We start from the raw sequence: 24,726 nt of genomic DNA, 5'->3' as shown, positions 1-24,726 counted from the left end.
TATTTAGAAACTTCCACATTGTAAAAAGATAAAAGAGTGAAAAAGAAACATTGAGACATTTACATTTTTTTTTTTTGCTGTTTTTGGTGGATATAAAGAAAAAGTCCTGATGCTCTCTTGCCACTCACTCTGCATTTTGTCATTATTTTCAAACACATAAATACCCACTTCATTTTTTTAATGGTTGCTGGCCATTCAACCTGAAGAGGATCCTGCCTCGCTTACACCACCGTGTGGTTGTTTGTGTCATCACTTCCTTGTCTCTTCCAGATCTAGGAGAGAGAAGGCACAATTACTCACAATTATAATCACACACACCTTGCCCCACCATGGGGTAACTTGTCACAAATGACCATTATACACTTAACAAATTAAAGATCTCTATCACAGTGAAGTGTCAAAATTTAAAGATCATCCATTTGAGCACAATAGGTTAATTGACTGAGATGTTCTGAGACTTAGAAATTGAAGTAAAAGCAAACAGTGTGACAAGATGCCCCGATCTCCCCTACACTTGAAATTGTATGTGCCACAATCACTTCTAAGAATTGGAAAACAGAGTGTGCTGAGAATGTTTTTTGTTTTTTTTAGTCATTTCATGTTTCATGTTTCATGTATGAAGAATTGAGCTGAGCTGATGCAACCTTTACATTTTGCAGCACATGAACAAAGACTTACCTGGATGTAGGCCTCCGATAGCGTGATCATCTGGGGGAGAATGTCGGTCACCTGCAGGTCCTGCATCTCATACCACTTCCCAGTTCCCTGATTAAAACACAAACAGATATAACAGATGATCACTGATCATGTTTGAAGCCATGAGTCTAAATCCATGTGTTAAGAAATCAGGTCAATGTCAGAAATATCTGTTTCCAGCTTACATGATGCAGAACATGTATTCTGTATGCTCCCTCAGTGGGTTTCCCATCATGCACAACGTTCGCGACGAGGTCATAAGTTGTGTTCTTCTCTGTAACTTGAGCTTCTTCTGTCAAATACTCACGAAGGTCCACGTTCCTATTAACGCACATAGCACAAAACAAAGTGCATTCATTAAAAAGAGAATTAGTGGTAACCATGCTTATTTTCAAAATGTACTTTGTGGTCTCATCAGGTGTTTGAATTAAAGCCTAAGTACTTTGGCTTAAGAGTATTATACATGTACAACACTTACGTAATGGGGAAGTTGACAATGGTTGGGTTCTTTTCCACAAAGAAGTTGTTCTTGGTGAATCTTTTGATGCAAAAGATGAGGTACGGAGGCAGTTTGGTCAACTGGAACCTTTTGAGGAAATTCTCTTTGTATGTTTTGTATTCCTTAACGTGAATGAGACAGAAAAGTGTTCATATCATTAATACTTGTGTCAATCTGGTATGTGACTGTAAAAAATTACAACCCAGAATATATTTTTAGTGAAGACAGCTGCATTTTGCAACAGTGTAAAATTTGAATTGTGCTTTTTTTGATCAAAGACGATAAGCTGTGAGGGACTCTGCACCTTCTCTGTGTTGCCGTTGAACTTGCCCAGGATGTTGAAGAGAGGGACCTGCGGGATAATGAGCTGCTCCTTCTCGTCCTTGTACAGTGGAGCTGTTGGGAGGTCAAGTGTCAGAAACAAGAAGGTGGACTCAGACATCTGCTCCTGGTACTCCTCTGTCACGAGCAATGCTTCTTTCTCCTCTGGTAGCTGTAAAATTAATAATATAATAAACACCATGTGGTATTTGAATAATACAGAATACACAACAAAACTTTAATCAACTATGTTTGGAGAGGTGCACTTAAAAGGTATGTGAAAAATGAAGAATATTCTCTGCAAGCTTCGGTTTTGATCAGCCTTCCAATATTGTCAAGAAGATAATAAATTCAGAGATATAGTTGGTTTCAAATAAGTTAATGATATTCAAATAAGTTAATGATCTGACTTCATTATAAGAAACATGATTCATGTGGTCCATTAGTGTCAAATGAAGGAGTTCAAACACAAGCAGAAAACTAACCAAATCTGGGTGTGGAAGTTTCTTGGAAAAGATCCGCATGGAGCCTTGAAATGCTTTAGTGATGATTGCTGTGATGGAAGAGACATGAAGACAGAGGTCAGGTCTCATTGATGCAGACTCTTTGAATAAAAATGTCTATTCCAGTTACGTCTAGTTCCCCAAATACACACTGTTTGTGGTCATAATGAACAACTGATGTTAAAACTTCCATTTCTCGTACTACTCACATGGCTTTTTCTTTGTGCCTCCAAGAGCACCGTGCAGTGCATTCAAGAACCATGTCATGAAGTCCACAGCATCTCCTGCAGAAGCAGAAACAATCAATCAGGACCTGCAATATTCTCCATAAAGCAGCATGAGTTGAAATCCTACTCTATGTTAATCCTCTTCCCTTTTGCCCTGCCGTATGTGTTGCATCACATAATCTTTGCAGAAATGGGGGCGGGGCGCTGCTGCTGACCCCGTGTTTCACCTGTCCTGGCATGTCTATTTTATTTGTGTTTTCGTTCGTTTTTTAATGAGTGGATGCGGATACTTGAATGGGAAGATGAAGATTATGTTTGGAGTGATTTTGTGGCTGGCTGTGTGCCTTTTTGGATGGCTGGTTGCCGAAGGACGAGGTTTCTCCGGAGGAAATCACGGCGTCCGAACTTACACACGTGAATGTCTGCTGTCACTCAAACCCCCAGCAAACTCAGGAGGAACTTACCTTGCTTGGTAATTTGAAAGTTCTTCTTGCTGCACAGCACCACAGCCTGCAGCATCTCATGAGGAGACACGTGGGCCTTGAAGTTTCTCGGATTCCAAAGTTTGCGCATCAGCTCACCAAATCTCTGCACCAAGAGGAACATGATGTCCCCTGGTGGCCTGCGGATTTCTCTGTAGTTTTCCTCCTCCAGGAAGTAGTTTCGCAAAGGTGGGACATTGGAAAAAGCCTGGGAAGAAGAGGAAAATATGAAACATCTGGAATTATTTCAAAAACTTATCATTAAGTAGAAATAAAGTTAACAGTGACAGTTATTTATACCTGCAACACCACGTTGGCGTAGTCATTGGCTTTGATATTGTTGAGACCTACAATTCCTGGCAGGTATGTCGTACCATCATAGGCACGGTACAGTTTGCCCTGCTTGTCGAGCCCTGCAATGTGCTGCTTGGTGAAAGTTGGCTTCAGCACATACTGTGGAAAAAGAGATGACAAGAAATTAACAACACAAAACTAGAGTCAGGAAATAATAATAATAACAATAATAATAATTAAGCACTTTTCAAGGACCAAAAGATGCATAGAAACAAGAAAAGGGTAGTAACAGACAGGGGGGACAAGCAAAAGACAACATAAATAGGTACGACAACAGTTACAAGTAAAAGCATGCTTGAAGAGCAAAGGGGGCTGATGACTGAAAAAAGTATCAAACCTAGGTTTAACAGTACAATATCTTGAGTGCCACCTGTCACAATATCAATACTGGTGCTTTAAAACATGCTTTAATCACTGTTATCCCATTCTTATTAAAAAGAAATATGTGTTGATCAAAATCCTGTATCCTAATGCTGCAATCATTCAAACCCCCAGAGAGAGTTAAGATTTTCTTTTAATTAAACAGAACACTGAGGAGTCTTTTTTTACTGCACGCTACAGCTTCACTTACAGTGATGTCTTCTAGTGATGAGTCAATGATCTCATAGTTGTCTGGCAGACAGTAAAACTTCAGAGTGTGCAGATTGAGGAACACATGATGGGTGAACTGCACACTGTGGGTGTAAGCATGGGATTTAAGACCTCTGCCTGCAAGGAAGCACACATAAGTGAATGAGTACCAGCACAGTAAGTTAAAGGGTTGTGTTTTTGTAGTAATATCAGATAATTCACCAACCTTGAAAGTATTTCCCACATATAAGGCAGGCGTAGACATTGATATGGGAGAGGGAGATGGAGCAGAGCTTCTCAAAGTCAAAGTCCAGCACACTCCTGGTGGATTTACAGACAAAAATCAGGAATTAGCTGCAGGCAGGGCTGTACAGAGGCACAGGGCTAATTAGCATTTAGCGGCAACATTAGCCGTGCACATTTAGCTTTAACTTGCCTGTTTATGGTGTCCAGGTAAGGGCAGTGTCGACTTCTGCGGTCTTCTACTACACGTCCTCGTCCTATTTTGACTGCCACTGCAACAAAAACAGAAACACACGGAGTGAGATCAGTCAATTTTGTACTCCATCGCTGGAGTGAAAGCTAGCTAAACATGGTAGCGAGCTAAAGTTTAGCTTAGGAGACGATGGATTTTACTCGACTCTGTGTCTTGGAAGGGCGGTGCTTTAATCCAGCGGCTCTGAACCAAAGACGGTTTATCTTTGTCTGAACCACACTGGGGGAGCTAACGAGCCAACCCGTGACGTAAACCGAACGCACCTTTAGCTAGCCGTTAACAACAGAGCTACTGGGGAACCGAACGTAGGACAGACGTTAACAGTAAACAAACTTACCTCCGTCGTCGCTGTCATCGTCGTCAACCTCAGCCTCTCTTTCCCGTTTCAGAGAAACCATCACAGCAGTTAGTTTGCGATCCTAGTGTTAAAAACTACAGAGAAAGCACAACTTTATGTGGATCAGATGAATGACTCTCGCACCGTGCGCGTCGAAACTCGCGGTGTTTGTACGTCCCACTCAGCGAATGGACGAAAAACTATCCCGGAGTACATGGAGCCTCAGGCTGCTCAGCGCCCGATTCAATTACTCTTCATTTCTGTCCGTATAACGTGTTTATTTTATTGAGTTATTTATCACTTTCAGAAAAGTTATAAATTGATATGGTGTGTTGAATTTCATTTTAAAGCCATGCTTATTTATTGCAGACAGTATCAATTTTTAAACTCCGGGAAACGTGACGTTGGACGACAAATTACTATTAGTTAGCTAGCTAGCTTTTTGTCAGTGCTCTGATTGAGACTTGTTGCAAACATATGCTGTATTAGCTGTTAAATATTGTCATAGCACAGGAGCTCTCTGTGAAAATGGATATAATGAGAGACGACGAAGAGCATGACCTGAAGTATAAACGTGGGGGGCGTTTGGATATGAGCCACGGCTTCCTGCACCATATCCGGAGGAACCAGATTGCTAGGTGATTTTCTTCACTACCGTTAGCCAATGCTAACAGATAGTACACTGGTCTGTTCACAGCAGCTACGATATAAAGAGCCAGAGTTACGCTTTTCTTTTCTTTTTTAGTAGAAATTGATCTGACAGTGAAGACGTTTTTTTTTTACATGCAGGACAAACGCCCCTGTTACGTACAATGTGAAAATACACGCACAGGCCATACGGTTGTACAGGCTAAACATATCCTTGGTTTTTTAGGACACTGGGTGCCAAATATCATGTAGCTGCTTATGTAAAAACATAATGTAACTTACTGATTTGTTTCAACCGATGCGTAATGTGTACCCCATGTTATTAACAGATGCTGTTATCAGAGAAGTGGCGAAGTAATTAAGCATGAAATGGTTTTAAAAAGGGACCTTTAAGGTATATGATCATTCCCCCCTTTTTTAACTTCTGCGGGCCTGTGTAATATTTTCAGAAAATGCATTATGGGATGTGAAGAAGACTTATAAATGTAATTATCCAAATGCATCTCAGTATAGACCGATATTATATTATCTACAAAACATTTTCTGAAAGTTGATTGAGCAAGTGCAACAGATTTGGGGGTAGAAGACAGCTGAAATGATTAATGGAAGCACAGACATTAGCTCTGATTAAATATTTTGTGGAGAGCAGTTGTTTTTTTCAGGGGAGACAGATTTTTTACTTGTTTATCGTCATATAAAGTAAAGGCACTAGGTTCAAAGCAATAACAAGCTGTCGATTCCCTGCCTCCTCCAGAGATGACTATGATAAAGAAGTGAAACAAGCCAAAGAGCTTCAGCAGCGGAGGCACACCACAACCCCCAGGCGACCCCGTCGACCTGACATCCAAGTGTACCACCCACGACGAAGATGTAAGGTTGATGTGTCCTTTTGTTTCCTCTTGTATGACAGTACATTAACTGAACAGGCTAAAGAGAACGTGCATGTGCTTCTTTTCCAGGTGGATCAGAGTCGGGCGCTGGTGCTGAGGCTGAGGAGTGGAATGAGAGTGGGTCAAGCACAGAGACTGAGAACCATGGGACTGAACTTTTCTGGCTTGACTACCAGGCGGACTCTGGTACCATTACATCCTTCCTTGTACACAAGGTTAATAGACACCTGTCTGTCTGATCTTTCTTTTCTTTGTGTCCTTTGGTCGATTTAAGTTTTGTTTGGTCTTCACTTCATTGTGTTCCCTCTGTCTCTAAAGGGTGATAAGCCTGAGAAGATAGTGCAAAGTGTTGCAGAAAAGAACATCTTGGATTCAGCCATGAGAGCAGCTCTGGAGGCTCGGATTCGAAAGGAAATGGACAAAAGACGAGACAAACGCTGAGTCATATCAAATTCATATATATATATATCGAATGTGATGTCAAAGGGCCTACAGGCAAAAGGCTTGTGGAATAATATTTCATTTGCAGTTCTGCGCCCCTCCAAAGGATCATCACTGTTGATGGTGTTGGAGGCAAAATGAGGAACTGGGTCCTGTACAGTGACTGTCGGCAGAGATCAAGTCGAGGCTTCTGTTTTTAAAGGAGGGGGAACAGTACTTGCCAGAGACAGCAAGCTGGGAGTTGACTGTCATGTTCATGTTCATGTTTACGACATTTTAATCACCTTGGACTGTTACCTCATGTTCTGTCACATTACAAAAATGCAACACCTTTGAGTTGACTGGACCTTTATTGTTATGTTGTAGCTTTCTAACTTTTAATTAGAAAGTCACAGGTATCGAACCCCAATGTTTCTCATGTTTACAAAATTCTAGTTGTCATAAACAATATTTCAACAATTTTGTCTTGAACAGAACATCTGTTAGTGTGTCAACCATCTTCTGATTAGAAATGTGAGAATTTAGTTTTGTTTCTGACTGAGTTGAAGAGTTTATTGGAACCACGATATCTCTGTATAGTAGCAACTGTGTTTTTTTTTTTCTAGTATTGTAATTTATTTTGGTTTGTTGGAAGACATTTATTTTTGATACTGTAATATTTTCTGAGGACACAACTCATATATACATGTACATATACAATGACATAAAAAAAAACTTTATTACTGTCCACGTGTCTGGTTGTGCATTTATGGAACTATGCAGCCATTAAAGTTACTGGGGTTTTGAACCTGTATACAAAACCTGTCAGGGAAAATAGCAGAGGGTGTTTCAGTGCGTTTTCAGCAGGTGGCAGTATGAGACAGTTTTTCAATTCTGCATTCTTGTTTCTGTTTTTGTTTTTTTCTAACATGAGGCTCAGCTGCGGCTCCTGTAAACTGTCAACTTAGATTTTATCATCTGGGTGCACAATTATAATACACGTTATCTGTAGAAGCTAGACTGTACGTTGTCATTTTATATAAAAGACGATGTTTGCTTTCATTCTAAAAAAAAAAAAACTAATTTGAATGTGAATGGTTTGCTTGGATCACCAGAGAGGCGCTGGTTGACTGGACTTGCTGGTGGTCCTTAGGGTGCTTAACATGAACCATTACACCACAGGTCCATGTCCTACTTTGCACCATTGTTGCAAGTCAGTGCTCATTTCTTTGTCCCCTCACCTCCAATTAACTCTGTACAGTCAGCTATTTAGTAATTCATAAGGTCGCCAGTGGATTTAATTGGGTGTTACACACTTTGTTTGAGCAACATTTGTAACCTCAAAAAGCCAGTGCAACATACCGTAGTATTTCTCTGCTGCTTGTTGCCTGATTTGGTTGCAGCCATTGTTTCCTTTGTTAGAACAATTACAAGTTTGTATAAGATAAAAAAGGTTTGCCACTCATTTCCATTGCAGAAAAAAAGCAAAGTCATCTTGCTTGACATTTGGACACACACACTGTTGATCTTTTGATAGTTGGACATTAATTCATTGTTCATTAAAATATGCAAAGTTCATCCTCGGACCACATGGCAGGCCGAGCCTCCAGTGTTATGCAAAGCCTTGTCAAGGAGGAGCAGGTTCTGCCCTGCTATTGGTGGAACAGAGACACTCCCCCTTTAAATTGTCAACACCCTTCTCCAGCTCACTTTTCATTCCTCAGCCAGCATGTGACTGAAGTTATGTGTTATGTCACTTAGTATGCTGCCCACCCGATCATCTCAAGTTTCACCATTCCTCAATGGCTGAAGATCACCCCATCACAGTCTCACAATACGTTACATGTAATACATAACATTTTTATTTCTACCTAATTAGACATGGTGTTTGCACTATGCACTTCTTTTACTTGTTTCTGACCAACTGTAGAGCAATTTAGAAAAGGTTCTTGAACCATCTGAAACAATATGTAGGTTCGGAAAAAAATATTGTTTCACTGACATTGAATTTTACTCATATCATTGCAGTGCCCTCACCAGTGCTCTCAATTCTCTCAAAGCCTCAGCTTCTATCTCATTAGGGCCTACAACACACAGGTAGCTTTGATATACTCTTGAATACTACCGTAAATATTGCAAATTAAGTTCCATCACTAAATGCAAACATACACAATATCTGCCTTCCGTCTATTTATTCAATAGGGGTTCTGTTTATATTGACAACTAATACTGTACGTTAACTTTCTGTTTATTTTTCTTGCTTTTATTGGTGTGGGTAAATTAAACCCTAGGCTTTTTGCAGTATTTTAGGTTTGATTCGCTCGTTTTCTCTCTGTGTCTTTTTTAACGCATGTTAATTAGAGCGAACTACCTTGATCCTGATCACGATAATCCAGTGTGACACAATCCATTCAGGAGTTTGTAATAGGATCAGCCGTCTACCTTTTGTCTACATTCTTGTTTTTGCAGCTTTTGCTCTGATGAAAAGGATGACTGTTAGGTAGCACACTGTAGAAATCCAGGCAGGGTTGGGCACAATGACAAACCAATTTCAGTGCCAGTTCAGTAGCGACTATCATAGGTTAACAGGCTGAAACTACAGTTACATAACTTACAATTATGCAGCAACAATAACACAGCCTACACATGCACAGGTAACATTTGTAACCTTGATAGATCATGATGATTAGGTGTTTTTCGACATACCCAACTCCCACACATATTATTGTGAAACAACTGAACTCAGAGCTGACTTCAAATATAAAAAATAAAAAAATGCATTAATGCATTAGCCGATTATCAATAAAACATAATTCAATCAAGCCTAATGTATGTACCTTTAATGCTTTGCAAGAGTGAAAAAGAGTTCCTCCAGGACCCATATGAACTACAAGGTGCCAGACCCCCCACCTTGTTGTAGGGCCTCGTCTGGCTCATGAATTTGAATTTGAAACACAGCAACATCAGAGTTGTGTAAATATTTACTCCACACTGCAGCATAGCAATAGTGCAAACTTCCCTAACCTGTCTATGTGGATATTCTTTTCCCTATATAACGTGTAATTGACTATCTTCTCACGAGAAAGTAATCAATCAATCTTATAGTTAGTATAGTACACTTTCCACTCACACTTCAGCAATAAATCATACAAGAAAGCATTGAAAAGTAACTCATAGTTACAGACTGAAGAGCAGATGATCAAAAAAAAAAACACCAATGCCATGTCAATGTACATTTAATGCTGCAATAACCCAGTTTTTCCCTATGGTCAATATAAACTAAAATAAAGTTTGGATAATCATAGATGGTCAGGGATGTGTTGATATTGTACACAGTATGTGCACAGGCCCAGTTGTTGAAAAACATGTGCTAAAGTGCCCTCTTTAGCAAAATGTGTGCTAAAGTGCCCTCTATGGAGCGAAAATGCATGCTAAAGTGCCCTCTTTAGTGGCGAGGACGCGCTGTATGTGCCCTTTTCTTTCTTTTCGCCCCTGCCCTTCAAAAAGTCTGTGCACGCCACTGATTGTACAGTTCATTTTCTCGGAATTTCATGAATTTCCATTGCACAAACCTTTTAGTTTTCCTTTAAACAGTTTATCATGGCCTGTGTTTGCAATACCTGATAGGTGTTTTCCAGAGGTTACGAGGTGTAGATTTACACATGCTTTTACTAGTGCTGTCACACTGTCTCATGTAATTTTACTAATGGGTTTTACTCTTTGCTGAAGATATTTGCCTAACTGTCAGTACACTGCAAAAAGTTTGCCACGGTAAACATACAGTTAAAGAGGCAAACTACTTCTGAATGCATGAGAATGTGATAGGATTTAAACTCAGACGTCAGAGATGTATCCTCGGATAAAGGCGTTGTTATTCTTTCTTTTAAAACTCAAGTAGCAGGAATTTGAAATAACGGCTGGGTGTTTTGTTCTTATTATTTCACAAGACAATTGTTCACATAATCCACAGAGTAATACAGGATTCGATTCGCCTCTGTGGATCAAAATGTCTTGCGCTACAGTGTGTTTGACCTGCTAATATTTCAGGCATTTGCTCTGATTCATTCATCCTGTCTTTTTTTTTTCTCTTGTCACTGTTGTTTGGCACAGTTTGATTCACGTGTACATGTGTAATTGAATGCACCTTTGTTACCTTTGTCAATACAGGAGATTGTGCTCGATAAGGTGTAATTCGGCACACCCAAATCACACACATACACAGGTGAGAAACTTAACTTGCGAATTAGCATTTGACCCCATAAAACACAATGTGTTAAGTAGTTAGCAATAGAAAAATAACAATTTTGACAAACTTTAGAACCAGCTTCAGTGAAAAGGAGACATCCATCACAAAAGCAAAACGCCAAAGGCTGAATGGGTGGTTTTAATTTCCTGCTAAAGTACAGTAGCACAACTGCAATCTCTACCAAATATTGCATCAGCTGTCACCTAATCCTCTCAAGAAATCCCCCTGACCTCAACTAAGCAGCTGACCTGCCTCTGGCCTTCTCACTGTGACAGCTCTCAGCACTGCTCTGCTCGTTCGTGTCTGCACGAGGCACGAGCTGTGAGAAAGTTAAAGGCAACCACGGACCTTATCTCCCTGTTGGCAATAATATTTGGTCTCAGGCTCATCCTCTGTTCAGGAGCCCATAGCGCTTTGTTCATTCTAATATGTGAGCTGGCACAGTTGGTGCCCCCAGAGCTCTTTGTTATGAGAGGATTTCTTTGTGTTCTTACTTTGTTATGAAGAAACAGAACACATAAGACTGTAAACCTCTTCCAGGTGCCACAGAGATAACCCCACAATATCAGTGTAAAAGGCCAGCATCACCAATGAAGGCCTGAAGCTTTATCATCATACTGCAGCCTCAAGAGTGTCGTGTGAGCGAGTTGCACTGCTCTCAAGGAATAATTCCACAGACTTTTATACTTTTATTATTACATGCCCTGCAGCTGCAGCAGAATCCATCAATGCTGCGACACAGGGGCAGTGGTGAGTGATCTTGCCCATTCAAGGTTGTGGTGGAAGTACTTCCCCAGCACAACCCCACCTCACCATTCAGAGACAAATATAGGCGTTTGACTGAGCCCAATGCAGTCGTAGAAATGCACAGCTGCGGTAGCTGAACTGCACACAGGACTTGAACTCTGAATTTAGTGACGTTATTTGAGCATGAATGCTGTTTGTAGCTTGATATACTGTAACTGTAGCAGTGTCATTTGTGAAATGATACAGGCCAGCTTTCAGAGACAAGGAGTACTTCCAGACATTACTGAAGGTCATAAAATGTCAGTTCTACAGTTTGTGACATAGAGATTTGGATTTGGAGATGTAAACTTTTCTGTTTTTTGTTGTTGTTGTTGTTGTTGTTATTGTTGTTGTTGTTTCTTGGCATGAAGTGCAACTACTTCTCTAGACCTTACCAGATGTATTGCCAAGTATTAAAATTCAACATCACTAAGAAATAATGGTAATACTATTTTGAGCCTGAGTATCCATGTGTGATCCTTCAGCATTTGGTGTTGCCATGGGAGGCAAAAGTACCTGAAATACGCATATGTTTATTTCTGTAGCCTAACTGTAAAAGTTGTGCTGCAGCAACTGCAAGTCCAAAAAACCCCACTCATTAGTTTACAATGTTGGCAGGATTTATGTGGCACAGAAACAAAGCTAATTATAGTGTAAAAGTTCATTGGATTACTAATTCAGCACTGACAAGGCTCCAGAGATGCTTTGCCAGAACAGGATCTGATGCTAAAATCTCTCCAACTGAGAGTTTCAGGCAGGATTTAAGGCAAAATGATTAGTTTGTTGGTACCAGGAGAAAAATAAATCATTCACAGTATAAAACACAATAATATTTTGTTCCAATTCATTTCTCTAATTGGATTCTCTCGTGTGGCTTCAGAACTCAGGCCTCTTCACTTCAGCAGCAGTCATTCTTCTATCCAGCCTGACCACTCTCCTTGTCCCTGTCACTAAGAAACTTTGATTTTTACCTTAAGAGTTACATTTATTGTCTGATCAGACGCAGTGTTTTCCTCCTGCTTTCCCAGTCCAAGAGCAAAAATAAGAGAAATTCTGTTGGGCAAATTCCAAGCAGGCTGTCATTTTCCTTTCATTTAAAGTGGCTTCCATCTAGCCGCTTTAAGGCCAGACTAATGGAGCACTGCTGATAGGGTTGCACATCCAGCAGGTTTTCCCATCTCTGCAGTGGACGTTTGAAACTCTGTTAGAGAGGCAGTGGAGTTCTTGGTCACTTCCTTGAATATGAGACCTGGTGATTTCAAATTTCTTCTATTTCATAATTTTTGAGGCATCTGTGCTCCTGGGAATGCCTGAGCTTTAGTTTTTGCATTTTCACTTTGCCAAAATGAACTCCAGTTAGTTTTATCTCAAGGATGAATGAAGAGGGTCCATCTGACCACAACGTGGAGCAATGTCAGACTTCATCTGTTCATCTGTAATAAAATTTCACTTTTTTAATATAAATTTGCAAGACGTTCTGAAAACATGTTTTTCACTTCATCTATGTGGATTAGCAATATCACCAATGTCATCCATCTAACTCTATAACACTACACAGTCTGCAGAAAGGGAATGGTCTGTATTCTTGCAACAGGTAGGCAGACGTGTTATTTTCCATTAAGGCACTAAACTGTCCAAACCTGTCTTTGTCGATATTGTGAATCATTCTGACACAAGATGCGATTAACTGGAATTAAAATGACACTGTCTCGTATTCTCATATTTGTTTGTGTTGTGTACACACTCCTCTGTTCCATTCATTTGTCAATAAAACACGCTAGAGCATGTTATGTTTTTTGTTTTTTTAAAAGCTTATGCAACACTTACAGACTGAAGAGCAGACAGTCATGACAACAAATATATTATAATATCAATGTACCTTTAACACTAACTCAAGGTTGGGTTTAATTGCACAATAACCTTTCAGTTTTCCAGTAAATAGTTGGTCATGGCAGGTGTTTGCGTTACCTGACAGGTGTTTTCCGAAGGTTACCAAGCTGGGTTTGCACATGATTTCACTATTGCTGAAGTCAGACTGTTTTGTGTAATTATACTATTTTGCTGATATTTGCCTAAATTTCATTGTTTTTGTGTAAAAGTTGACAAGGCAGATATTCTGTATACAGCTTTAACTTCAGCTGCAACGGCAACCAACCAGTTCCAAATTCCTGAAGTTAACTAAATTCAATACTCAACTTAGATGTATCCTTGAATTAAAATGTTCCTGTTCTTTGTTAAAACTTAAGCACTCATTTGAAGTAATTGCTGAGTGTTAGGCTTTTGTTCTTATGTTTTTTGTTTTTTTTTTAGATGGGAAGGCCGTGTTCAGATAATCACCAGGATAACTGGGCTGAAATTTACATAAGAGTCCATTAGGACACATTTCCCTAATTGTTTTGAAGTTCTAATTAATAAGGAGCATTTTTAATTTGCTTGCTGGAACAGCACACTTGGACCAAAAACAGCATAATGCCACACAGTCCCTGAGTCCCCACAGCAATCAACTTAGTCAGTGCATTTCAAAATTTATATAATTTCAGTGTTTGCTCTAAATCAGAAAGGAGGTGAATATTCTGAACATTTTGTACCAAACACACACACGAACCAAAAGTGTCCCTGGGCTCAGAGATAATAATTCAAACTACCCTCTACTGTTTTGACCCTGTGGCCTTTGTGACCATGTGGTCAAGGTAATGTGGGGCCTCTGTGTCTTTGTTTGTGTTGCCCTTGAGCTTATCAGACAAACTGTGAGTTGCTCCTCCTCAGACACACAAACTTTGACATCAGCCAAATAAAATATATCAATTCAAAGTTTACTCAGAGATACAGTCTATTGTTATAATACTCTCCATTACAATGTCTTTACTCTGTAGTAAGTCATTTTCATTCTATCCATGAATGCTGCTTTTTATTGTGCATTGTAGCAACTGTGTCATGAGGCCTTCTAAGCTATTGTTATTTAATTACATTTCAGTTCATATCATTGTTACTGTTGTTTCCTTCTTCTTCTTTTTTCAGAACCACGCTTGTCTATCGTTATGTTACACAAGTCTGTGAAAGGCTTGTGTAATTGGTTAAATAACAGCAGTGCCACCACAGGTAAAACAGCATTTTCAGACATGTCATTTCAAAGCATCTGTCTTATTAAGAGTGGTAGTGATTAGATAATCATGGTTGTACAGAACAATGTAGGAAGTTGTGGCTGAAAATAGTCTATTGGCATTCATGTTCCTTGTTGTTTATTCTGTGTTGCCAGATCAGAACCTTAGAAACAGGGTGTATTGTCGGTTACAGGTAAATGTTGCAAAACCTTTCCTACATCTGCTTTAATGTCCTCACTTCCTCCATTTACAGCACCATCATTTAAATTGTATTAGTTTGGGTTTGTTTAAGATAACGCCAAAAACAAGGCCTTGAAGATTCCCGATCCCATTGTTGCTTGGGTTGTCTCACAGTTTCTAATGAAGTTCTGTCACATGCAAATGGACACAGAATTGCAGAGCTGCGTTTATTGTGTCTAACCTCTGTTATCACTGCAAGGTTCACTTTGACACATCTAAATCCCTCTGTTTAATCTAGATAAAGGTCACTCAGATCCAGGGCTCCTGTCTTCACTGTTGACACTGTAGTAGTCGCTTGGCTGAGTGTTCAGTAACCTGGAATGCCTGAGGGTTTGCCTCAAGTTAGTTTCATTCACATTTAAATTGCCTAGATAAGATGAGGTGAATGGCTCGGTATGTAACTGGACAGCATAATCTCATTTCTGAACAATCAATTAGAGCTCCTTTCAAATGTCCTTTCTTTAAAACAAGCTCATTTAAATTGTGGGATTGGGGTGGGGACGGATGCCTTCCTGCACTGCAGTTTGTAAAAGCTGACTCATTTGGTGTAAGTATGGCTTTGGCCTTGTTCCATTTCAAAAGGTGAATGTTGAATTTTAAGTGCTGAGGTGAATTAGGGTTAATAATAAATACTGTATAAAGGCCAATGCAACCTGGCAATAGAAAAGCTGATGTCAGTGCTGCTGTAGTGCACAATGTAGGCATGCAAAAAACAAAAACACACACACCTAAACTCTGCATGTTACAGACCCTTTTTGTTCCAAGTTTTGTCTGGTCAAAACAAAACACCTAATGTTGCCTAAGTTGCCATGGATATTTTCATTTGTCCAACAAGCCAAAAAAGATTGCTCAACAAGAAAATTAAGGGTAGGCTACTGGGAACACTATCTACAAGACCATGTGCATGCTGCTAGCTGAACTGTAGGATATAAACTGGTTTGACAACATTTTTGGACACAGCCACAAATTCCAGTTAAGTACCATTAAGTTTGCTCCACAGGTATAAGAACCAAAACATTTGCCTGCTTAAACATAGCTGGTTGCACCATTTATTTAATGGTGACTATGCATGTCCACAGTTTGAACAGTATACAGTATGTTGACCTTTTTATGAGGTCCAGGGAAGCTGTCAGCTGCCAATAAGGAGAGTGGTGGGGGTGGGGCTTGATGACAAAGTGCAATCAGCGCGGACCAGGACTACAGGTAAAATTTAAGATATGTACCCTAATTACAAGCCTGGGGGACAATTCCTCTCACTGTCTCAACAGAAACCCAGCTGATGAATACTTCTCTTTAAGTTTTGAAGACTGTTAAAAACTAAATGACAATGATTTCCCTGGAAACTCTTAAAGCTGCTTGGAACTGTGAAAGTGATAATAAATTAAGTGTCTCGGTGTAATTGGTATTGGTGCGAATTACATTTCCTACATAAAGTGTTGTGTGTGGGGGGGAAAAAACATTTTAAAATCTGGAAGCTTTAGATAAGCAATGCTAACTCTTAGTAGTAGTAGCAGCAGTAATACTCTTGAAGTAGATTCATACCTCAATGTGTTAAATACAATAATTGCAGTTTAATATTACTTACACCACAAGGACAGACATGTTGATTTAATAATAGCATTTCAAATAAAATAAAAAAGTAACCGGTATTTTATTCAAATATCCGTGCTCTTTAATTATGATTTGCAAGTTCAATACACATTAAAGAAAAACTTAAGAGTCAGACATATTAGAGGAATAGTTGTTTATTACAGAGCATCAGTAAACTATCCAGTCTAGACATGACGCATAATACAGTTATGAGCTACTTGTTCCTCTGGAAGTTGAAAGCATGTTGGTAGGAAGGGAGAAAAGCAAATGGGGAGTAGAGGAAATAGAAAAGGCACTCTTAACTTACTGTAGCCAACGGGATGCCCTCCGAGAGGTAAAAAAGGGAACAAAACCCAAACTCCAAACTCTATCCAGCAAATGAGATGGCCATGTAAACAAGGTTGGTTTCTCTGTACTACACCAACCAAATGCTGCCATCCCTCTTAATGTGGATAGGTAAGAGCCTAAGAATTGCACCAAACATTTTTAATGGGATTTAAAACTAACCCATCAAAAATAAGATCTGTATTCCAAAAATAAAAAAAGGTTGTAAAATAGTCATTAACAGTAGCCAGTGACAGTTTTTCTTGCCGAGACGGCCCAAAGCTTTTCTGTAGAACACTCTGGGGCCTCAAGCCAAACACTGAAAAATTATCAAGTCAAAAGGAATTCAATATTCAATGTGTTTAAAGCTGCCTCCTGAAACGTCAGCTTCTCTGTATCCACGCTGCGTTTCAGAGAACAAATAAATAGTGTTCAGGTTTGATTCCTGGCCAATAAGAGGCTGTGTTAAAGAACATGCTCCTTCAAGGATAAAGATGGGGATCAGGTTTCTCTGTAGCTACACCTGCCATCAATATACTTTAGGAGCAAAAGGGCCTTTAGTCACCTCAAACCATAAAAAAGCAAGTTAAACTACATTTAAAAAAGGACTCGTTTAAAATTGAATTTCATGTCATAAACAATCCAATTTTTCCATCACTATAATCAAGTATAACAAATACCGCTGCAGACCAGAGCAGTGACATAGCAGCCTCTGACTTTTCTGTATTACGTCAGAAAACAGCAAAGGTCTGTAGGGGCATCTGAGGTTTTATGCTCATTTGAGAGCTTGAATAATTACGATTTGGCTCTTGCCTTAGCCTGCAGTGCATAGCTTTTTAGTGAAAATAGCAACAACCCTTGAATTTTAATTGTGCCGTTCTAGCATCCTCCACAAAGACTAGGGAATAAAGCAAACAGAAAAAAGGGACAGAGGACACTGGGTCAGGGAACTACCACACTGACAAAGGAGGAATGTTTAGAAAGAAGCTAGACGTGTTTTAGGATGGAGCCGGATCACAGGACCCTCCAGCCCCCAAATTATGCTTCTAAAATGGACTCATATTTATAGATGCATTGACTCCTTACGTCAGTAGCACCAGCACATTAAGGGGGCTGTTGCATATGGTCTAATATGCTACTGCCAGGACAATGAATAGAAGACTAACAACAGTGACAGGTGTGGAATGCCTGAAGGAGAGCAACTGAACACAGCTAGTCGGGGGTCTATCACAACAAGAAGCAGGGGAAGCTCAAGACATGGGAGAACATCAAGTACTCTGGTGCATGAGTTCATGGAACCCATCCAGTTCTTTAACATCAAGTTTCTGAGACGTGCCTCCTAGTGCCCAGTATGATACTGCAACCAGCAGAAAACAGTAACAAGACAAAAGGGAGGGAGGAGAAGTGAGGAAGGGAGTCATGTGTTAAATGATACCATCATGATGAGTGATAAGGGCATTTCACCCCCGGAACCTAGTAGGCTTCTCTGTAGTATACACCAACAGGCCTGGGGGGAAAAGCTTAACAGGTTTAGTATTTGAGTTTTTTGGGCACCTCCCATGGGAAGGAGTCACGGCCAAAGTGGCCATAGGCCGCAGTCCTCTGATACAAGGGCTTCTTCAGATCCAGCTCCCTGGAATACATAATCAACACATTTAGCAGCTGCCACACCCAGTGATCTCAGATGCACGCATTGACACTCACAAGCACGACGCTCACATAGCTGGTAGGGACCGTCAAGAGCCAACAAAAATGAAATAAATAAATATAAATAAAGAGCATCAGGTTTGCTTGACCAGCTGGTTAAAGTGGGAAACACGTGAAGCTTCGACACTTACCCCGCCGACCAAACTGGACACTGCAGCTTGCAGACGGAAAACACTCATCCATACAGAAAAAAAAAAACCTATGCTAGAAACGTAGTTTACTATCCAGGTTATAGTCTCGTATTTCAATAAAAATCATACACATCTGCCCCAGTAAATTACACTTTCACTCCCACTAATGCCCACGTGTGTAACCACTATGCCACATTAACGGATAAGGCAAACTTATAACTTTCAGAGGACAACCAAAATGCCAGCTGTAGCGAGAGTTTTCCACAAATTAAAAAATTTAGAGCAACCCTAAAGCCTGGCAAGGAAACTGAATAAAAAACACAAAAATAAGGCACGGAAGACAGGAGAGAGCCAGACGCTGCCGTTTCATTGAGTGGGCTTCGGGTTATACATTACCTGACAATGACTCCAGGACGGAGATCAAAGTTCTTCTTCACAACGTCAAGCAGTTCCCTCTCGCTCTTGTTTGAGGTCCCATAGTGGAAGATAGAAATGGAGAGGGGATGGGCAACTCCAATGGCATAGGACACCTAATACAGCACACATACATGTATTATATCAAGCACAACCAACACACAGAAAACTTAAAGCAGGACGCATGGCAGCCCCTTCCTCTAAAATTCATACGGGTGCATTTTGACACTCCCACGTACCTGGACTAGCACTCTCCTGCAGAGTTCAGCCTTCACCAAAGACTTGGCCACCCAGCGAGCAGCGTAAGCAGCGGAGCGATCCACCTTTGTGTAATCCTTTCCAGAGAAGGCTCCGCCACCGTGGGCCCCCCAGCCTCCGTAAGTGTCGACAATGATCTTACGTCCAGTGAGGCCAGCATCACCCTGTAAGTGGGGAAGAAAGGTTAGTTTAATATAGGATGCACATCATAGGCTAAACTCTTTCTGAAAGCCACACCCTCTGACATTTACCTGTGGGCCCCCAATGACGAAGCGTCCACTGGGCTGCAGGTGGTAGATGGTGTCGTCGTCCAAATAGATGCAGGGAACAACTGCCTTGATGACTTTCTCCTTCAGAGCATCTCTCATCTCCTCCAGGCAAATGTCCTCGTCGTGCTGAACGGAGACGACAATTGTGTGCACGCGCACAGGGAGCATGGCACCACGGTCCTGGCGGTACTGGACAGTGACCTGCAGAGAAGAAAAAGGTGAAAATCCAAATCAACTAAATGGTTGTGACAAACAGAGAATTTATAATAGCTGACAGCAAGTGTGACTGGCCTACCTGAGTCTTTGAGTCTGGCCGAAGCCATGGAAGAGTACCATTGCGACGCAGTTCAGACATCTTGGCATTCAGCTTGTGGGCAAGGACAATTGTGAGAGGCATGCTCTCCTCCGTCTCATCTGTGGCGTACCCAAACATCAAGCCCTGCAGAGCAAAAGATTTTTACAGTATTTTTATAAAGAGCAGGACACTTTTGAGGACAAAAACTGCAATAACTTCAGAATACAAATAGAGGAAAAATGTTAATTGCTAGTACTGACCTGGTCCCCAGCCCCAATGTCCTCCTCATTGCGGTCAATGTGGACACCCTGAGCGATGTCAGGGGACTGCTGCTCCAAGGCCACCAGAACATTGCAGGTCTTATAATCAAACCCTGTACAGGCACGAGACAGCAGCAGATAAGAGACACGATTCAGTAAAAAAATTAATAAAATGGCTTTCACAGCTAAAACATATAAAATCTGAAGTAAAACATACCTTTGGAGGAGTCATCGTATCCAATTTGGCGGATAGTGTCACGAACAACCTTCTGGTAGTCCACTATGGCACGTGATGTAACTTCACCTGCCAGGAGGATCATCCCAGTCTTGGCAACAGTTTCTGACGGAGGAAAGAGAGATACACAGATATAAACAACCAATATAGATGGATGGATGGATGGATGGATGGATGGATGGATGGATAGATAGATAGATAGATAGATAGTACTTTATTGATCCCTTTGGAGGTTACCCTCCATAGATAAAAGATCTTCCCATCGGCAATGTAAACATCTCACTTGAGTTAAGTTTCAACACAGAAAATCCTTACCACATGCAACTTTGGCATCAGGGTCCTGCTTGAGGTGGGCGTCCAGGACAGCATCGCTGATCTGGTCGCAGATCTTGTCTGAAAAACGAGAACAATGTTTGTCAAACACCGGTGTCAATGACAGACTGCGGCACAACTGGATCACTGGGTCTGGAGGTTAACCCCGGCACGTTAGCGGGCAGGCTCGTGTTCAGTCAGTGGGAGTGGCTCGAGCTTCTTCTCAGCCGCCATTTCAGTTTGTGCACGTGTGGCTGGAAAGAGGAGAGCGCGCGCAATGAAATGAACCGGGGACCGGAAGGCAAACGTGATAAAAAACTTAAAGACAGTGAACTAACTCTGACACTACAACTGAGAATGATGCAAGACGGCACCAACATGTCGTGATGCTGACGCCGAAGACAACAGCACCGGTTATTGTGACCCGAGGACCGGAGAATTAACAGTTAGTCCCGGACATTCAGGGAAACGTTAACTACACGGACAAATAATGGTCCTACACCGAGAATAGTATTCAAGAGTCGCTTCCTGTGTATTTCTGATACCAATAAGACGAGTGTGTTTACTGTCGGTGGACCAAACACGCGACAGCATCACCGACCGGAGATTATTAGCCGGCTAACGTTAGCAAGCAGCAGCGCGTGCTCCTGACACCGGCCCAGCTGTGTTCACGCAGCGGAAAAGGCCGTGACGTTCAAAATGTGAATGATGCAGCGGCCGGCCACTTTTACCTATTTACTACTAAATCCTACGGTACTTCGGGTTAACGGTACTGCAGTGTGTGTGTGTTAACTCCGCCCAGACGAGCTGGTGTAAGGATAAAAGGCCGGCATGCCGGTGGGTCTTACCGGGGTGTCCTTCTCCGACCGACTCCGAGGTGAACAAGAAGCAGTCCTCGTCAATGAGGGAGTTATGAAAGCCGTTCATCTGCCCGTTCATCGTCGTTAACGGTGGCTGGCGGTGTGCGAAACTTGTACAGAAACGTTACGACGCTGACAATAGACTCTGCAGTTCTTCTCGCTGGCAGTGCCTCGGCGTTGTGGTGCTGCTCTCCCTGCGGACGGCCTGGCCTCTCGGTGTATTGATCCTCGAGCCTGAGCCTCATGGCGCAGAGCTCCACTATTTATTCTATGAAGGCAGACGCGCTGACGTCACCAGGAGGTGGACCGTACCATCGCGCCTATCGAGGGGGAGTGGGGGGAGTGTGTGTGTGTGTGGGGGTGTACAGTCTATTAACTATAGGGGAGTTACATACAGACTGGTTTTCAGCGGCCATGTGCTGTCAAAATGTTGCTCAATCTACAGTTGGGAGGCTGCTGGTGTCAGACCAGGTGTGATGATAATGCTGTGTGGTGATGTAATACGCGGCCCAAGGAAAGTTATTGCACCTTGACCTGTGTGTGTGTGCAGTGATTTCGCACCTTGCTGCGCTACCAGTGTCATAGCTGGTCTAGACCAGTTTATCATACAGCCGACCTCAGATTAAAATTATCGAGGAGGGCCCTTGATGTGCAGAACACACATAACAGCAATTAAACTATAAGCACGATAAGAGGTAGTAGTAGTCGTAGTAGTAGTAGTAGTAATTTATTTGTCTCCGTAGGGAAATTGAGTTGCAGCAGATCACACTGGGATTGTTCCTGTCTGATATGTTTTTGACTATGTATCAATTCATGTCCTATTTGAAGCATGTGAAAGTAGAGTAGTCAGTTTAAAAGTACATTTTCCAGGGTTGTAAATACAAACTTATCTTTATGTGATGTGTTGGGCCTATGTGTACCAGGCAACTAATAAGTGTTTCCATGAAACCATTACTAGAGTCCAATAAACCAACACAGGTATGATTATTCTGATAAACTTTATTAATTTTGGCTATCATGAAAGCACCAGAACATATGCTTCCCCTGTGAAACAACCAGATAAACCAGGTAATACGTTTGGAACGATGTGAAATCTGGACAGTGGAGAAAAGGGCAGAGGCTGGGGATGTTATATCTCAGTGTAATCTGATTATAGTTTACTCAAAAAGCTCCAATCCTTCTCTCTTGCTTCAGGCCCTGTAGTGTAATATAATTAGAGGCTTTGATTGTGAACATGTTGTACCTTCCCTGGCTGCAGATGGATTTATTTAATGTCTCTGTAAGGGCTGATTTAAGCTCTAACTTTTTTTTAAATCTTGGGGACAACATGTTTGAAAGTAAAAAGTTTACTTCTGTATTGCTAATTTCAGTTTGGGAACATTGACTCAGCCATTTTTTGGCTATATGACTGATGGAGATTTTGAAATTTCATGATGACAAAGTTTTTGACTATCAAAACAGCTGATAGGCGTGTATGCATTTTGTGATTGTTATCCAGTATCCAGGGTTCATTAAACATTCCCTCTAAAAAAAAAAAAAAAACATTTTCATGGTGACACAGCATTTATGAGGGTGTGGAGCACACAGACACACAGTGGTGTTTCAATCAAAGCCCAGAGTTACATCATGATGCACAGAGGCTGATGTTCAGTCTGGTGGACCAGTGGGGAGATATAAGACAATAGTTCACTGCGGTCTAACTGAAGCTAAATCACTTTGTAGGTTAGATAACAATGGTTGTTGGGTAATTTTCACAGTATTATCAATCATATCCTCCTTGCGTGCACACACACAGACACACACACATACACACACGTCTCAGATCACCAGAGGTCATACACTTAAGGTCAAAAATCAAAGGTTACCTTCAGCACACACACACATGCTGTTATTTATCTTGTGCTGGTGGACTACTCTTCTGCAGTTTTGATGGAAAGCAGAAAAATAAATACAATGCCAGGGCCATTCAGACTGCAGCATCATTTATAATGCTGTCATGCATCGTTTTATTCAATCATCTGCCTTTTTTTTTTTTAATGATTGCTTCGTTGCTGTTCTTATGATTTGTAGTGTCACTAAGCCAAGCAACTCAATCCCTGACCAGTGTTGCATCAGAATGGTACAGTCAGCATGAATTTGCGTAGTGGACATTTTCTTTTCAGAGGGCAAAAGCATGATGCAAGATGCACCTGCTGTTGCCTTCTACAGGATGTGTTGTGTTTGTCACCCACATTATTTCAGACAGACTAAAAATAGCAATTGACTTTCACTCTAAACAATAGAAAACCACTGCAATATACTGGCTGTTTATCTCAAGATAAATGGTGGACTGGAGGTCACCTCTAATTCTGGTAAACATTGTTATCGTTCCTCTGATTAGCCTTATTGTGATTCGCTGAGGAAAGTATTACATGCATTTATTTGTGCAAAGTTTGAACAGCTCGTATGACACTATCTAAGGGCATCGCCTATATTTGATTTGCAAACACATTACATTCTCAGTTACTGTTTATGTTCCTATATCTATATTTGATTCCATCCATAACACACTTTATTGATTGACAGCTCATATTTATGCTTACTTAAAACTATTTTAAATTTTTATTTTAAAATTTGCCCCAAGGAAAATTAAAAAATACTGCAATTCAATATTTTTGACAACAATGACAATGTGTCAAGAGACTCAAGAAACAGATGGACCACAATTTGAAGGGGAGTTTATTTTGCTGTTGCACTAGTTTTGGAGTTAGAGAACAAAGCAAGCATCCCTTAAATAAATAAATCACCTCACTGATCAGATGATTTCAGAGATTAATCATCCTCATATGCCAATAATCAACATTTCACATCTTGCTTGCTTTATTTTATATTGGTTTCATTCACAGTTATACAAACACTTGTAGACTGAACAATCTACACTTCAGACATGAAAAGCAACATTTGATCTGATTTACTAAACTGGCAACTGGAGAAATCAGACTCTCTCTTCATAGTCCTAAATACAAAAAGAAAAATAATTATCAATATTTTTGTGATATCTGTTTGATTCCATTGAAATAATGCTCCCTCACTGGCCAGCAGAATTCAGGTTCATTTGACAGTTAAATAAGAAAATAAATACATAATTTAAGTAAAATAATCTTTATGGCATAGATTGTCTTCTATTTTATATTTTCTACCATACTTCATATTTGTCCTTTACACACAAATTCCTCTATTTTAGCCACATAATTACAAAACAATAACATTCTGTAG

General features: G+C 40.7%; 3 protein-coding genes across 5 annotated transcripts; 1 reads left to right on the top strand and 2 right to left on the bottom strand.

The window, feature by feature from the left end:
• Positions 1-52: 52 nt before the first annotated feature.
• usp39 (ubiquitin specific peptidase 39) lies at positions 53-4,659 on the bottom strand. Of its 2 annotated transcripts, none has more exons than XM_083979278.1 (13): positions 4,486-4,659; positions 4,089-4,167; positions 3,879-3,973; positions 3,654-3,790; positions 3,029-3,181; positions 2,711-2,936; positions 2,229-2,303; positions 2,002-2,069; positions 1,500-1,688; positions 1,175-1,317; positions 882-1,017; positions 679-765; positions 53-272 (listed from the first exon to the last, which is right to left on the bottom strand). In XM_083979278.1, exons 1-13 carry the CDS (start codon positions 4,544-4,546, stop codon positions 222-224), a joined length of 1,500 nt encoding a protein of 499 aa, XP_083835404.1. In that variant the 5' UTR covers positions 4,547-4,659; the 3' UTR covers positions 53-221. The 2 variants fall into 2 exon arrangements, with proteins under 2 accessions (XP_083835404.1, XP_083835405.1); XM_083979279.1 differs by having other exon boundaries at positions 3,654-3,756; positions 4,486-4,644.
• Positions 4,660-4,923: 264 nt separating this feature from the next.
• On the top strand, positions 4,924-7,133 carry cUnh2orf68 (chromosome Un C2orf68 homolog). The gene is made up of 4 exons (XM_083978783.1): positions 4,924-5,123; positions 5,888-6,003; positions 6,093-6,238; positions 6,342-7,133. The coding sequence occupies exons 1-4, from the start codon at positions 5,014-5,016 to the stop codon at positions 6,462-6,464; spliced, it is 495 nt and encodes a 164-aa protein (XP_083834909.1). The 5' UTR covers positions 4,924-5,013; the 3' UTR covers positions 6,465-7,133.
• A 9,423-nt stretch (positions 7,134-16,556) lies between these two features.
• mat2ab (methionine adenosyltransferase 2Ab) lies at positions 16,557-21,700 on the bottom strand. 2 transcript variants are annotated; one of them, XM_083979690.1, is made up of 9 exons: positions 21,460-21,700; positions 20,615-20,692; positions 20,282-20,404; positions 20,065-20,177; positions 19,805-19,948; positions 19,492-19,710; positions 19,222-19,404; positions 18,965-19,098; positions 16,557-18,363 (listed from the first exon to the last, which is right to left on the bottom strand). In XM_083979690.1, the coding sequence occupies exons 1-9, from the start codon at positions 21,548-21,550 to the stop codon at positions 18,261-18,263; spliced, it is 1,188 nt and encodes a 395-aa protein (XP_083835816.1). In that variant the 5' UTR covers positions 21,551-21,700; the 3' UTR covers positions 16,557-18,260. The 2 variants fall into 2 exon arrangements, with proteins under 2 accessions (XP_083835816.1, XP_083835817.1); XM_083979691.1 differs by having other exon boundaries at positions 16,557-19,098.
• Positions 21,701-24,726: the final 3,026 nt, after the last annotated feature.

This window comes from Trachurus trachurus (genome assembly GCF_905171665.1).
Source record: "Trachurus trachurus genome assembly, chromosome: 9".
Taxonomy (NCBI): Eukaryota; Metazoa; Chordata; class Actinopteri; order Carangiformes; family Carangidae; genus Trachurus; species Trachurus trachurus.
Note: the sequence above shows the minus strand (reverse complement) of the source record. Positions and strands in the feature narration are given on the sequence as shown.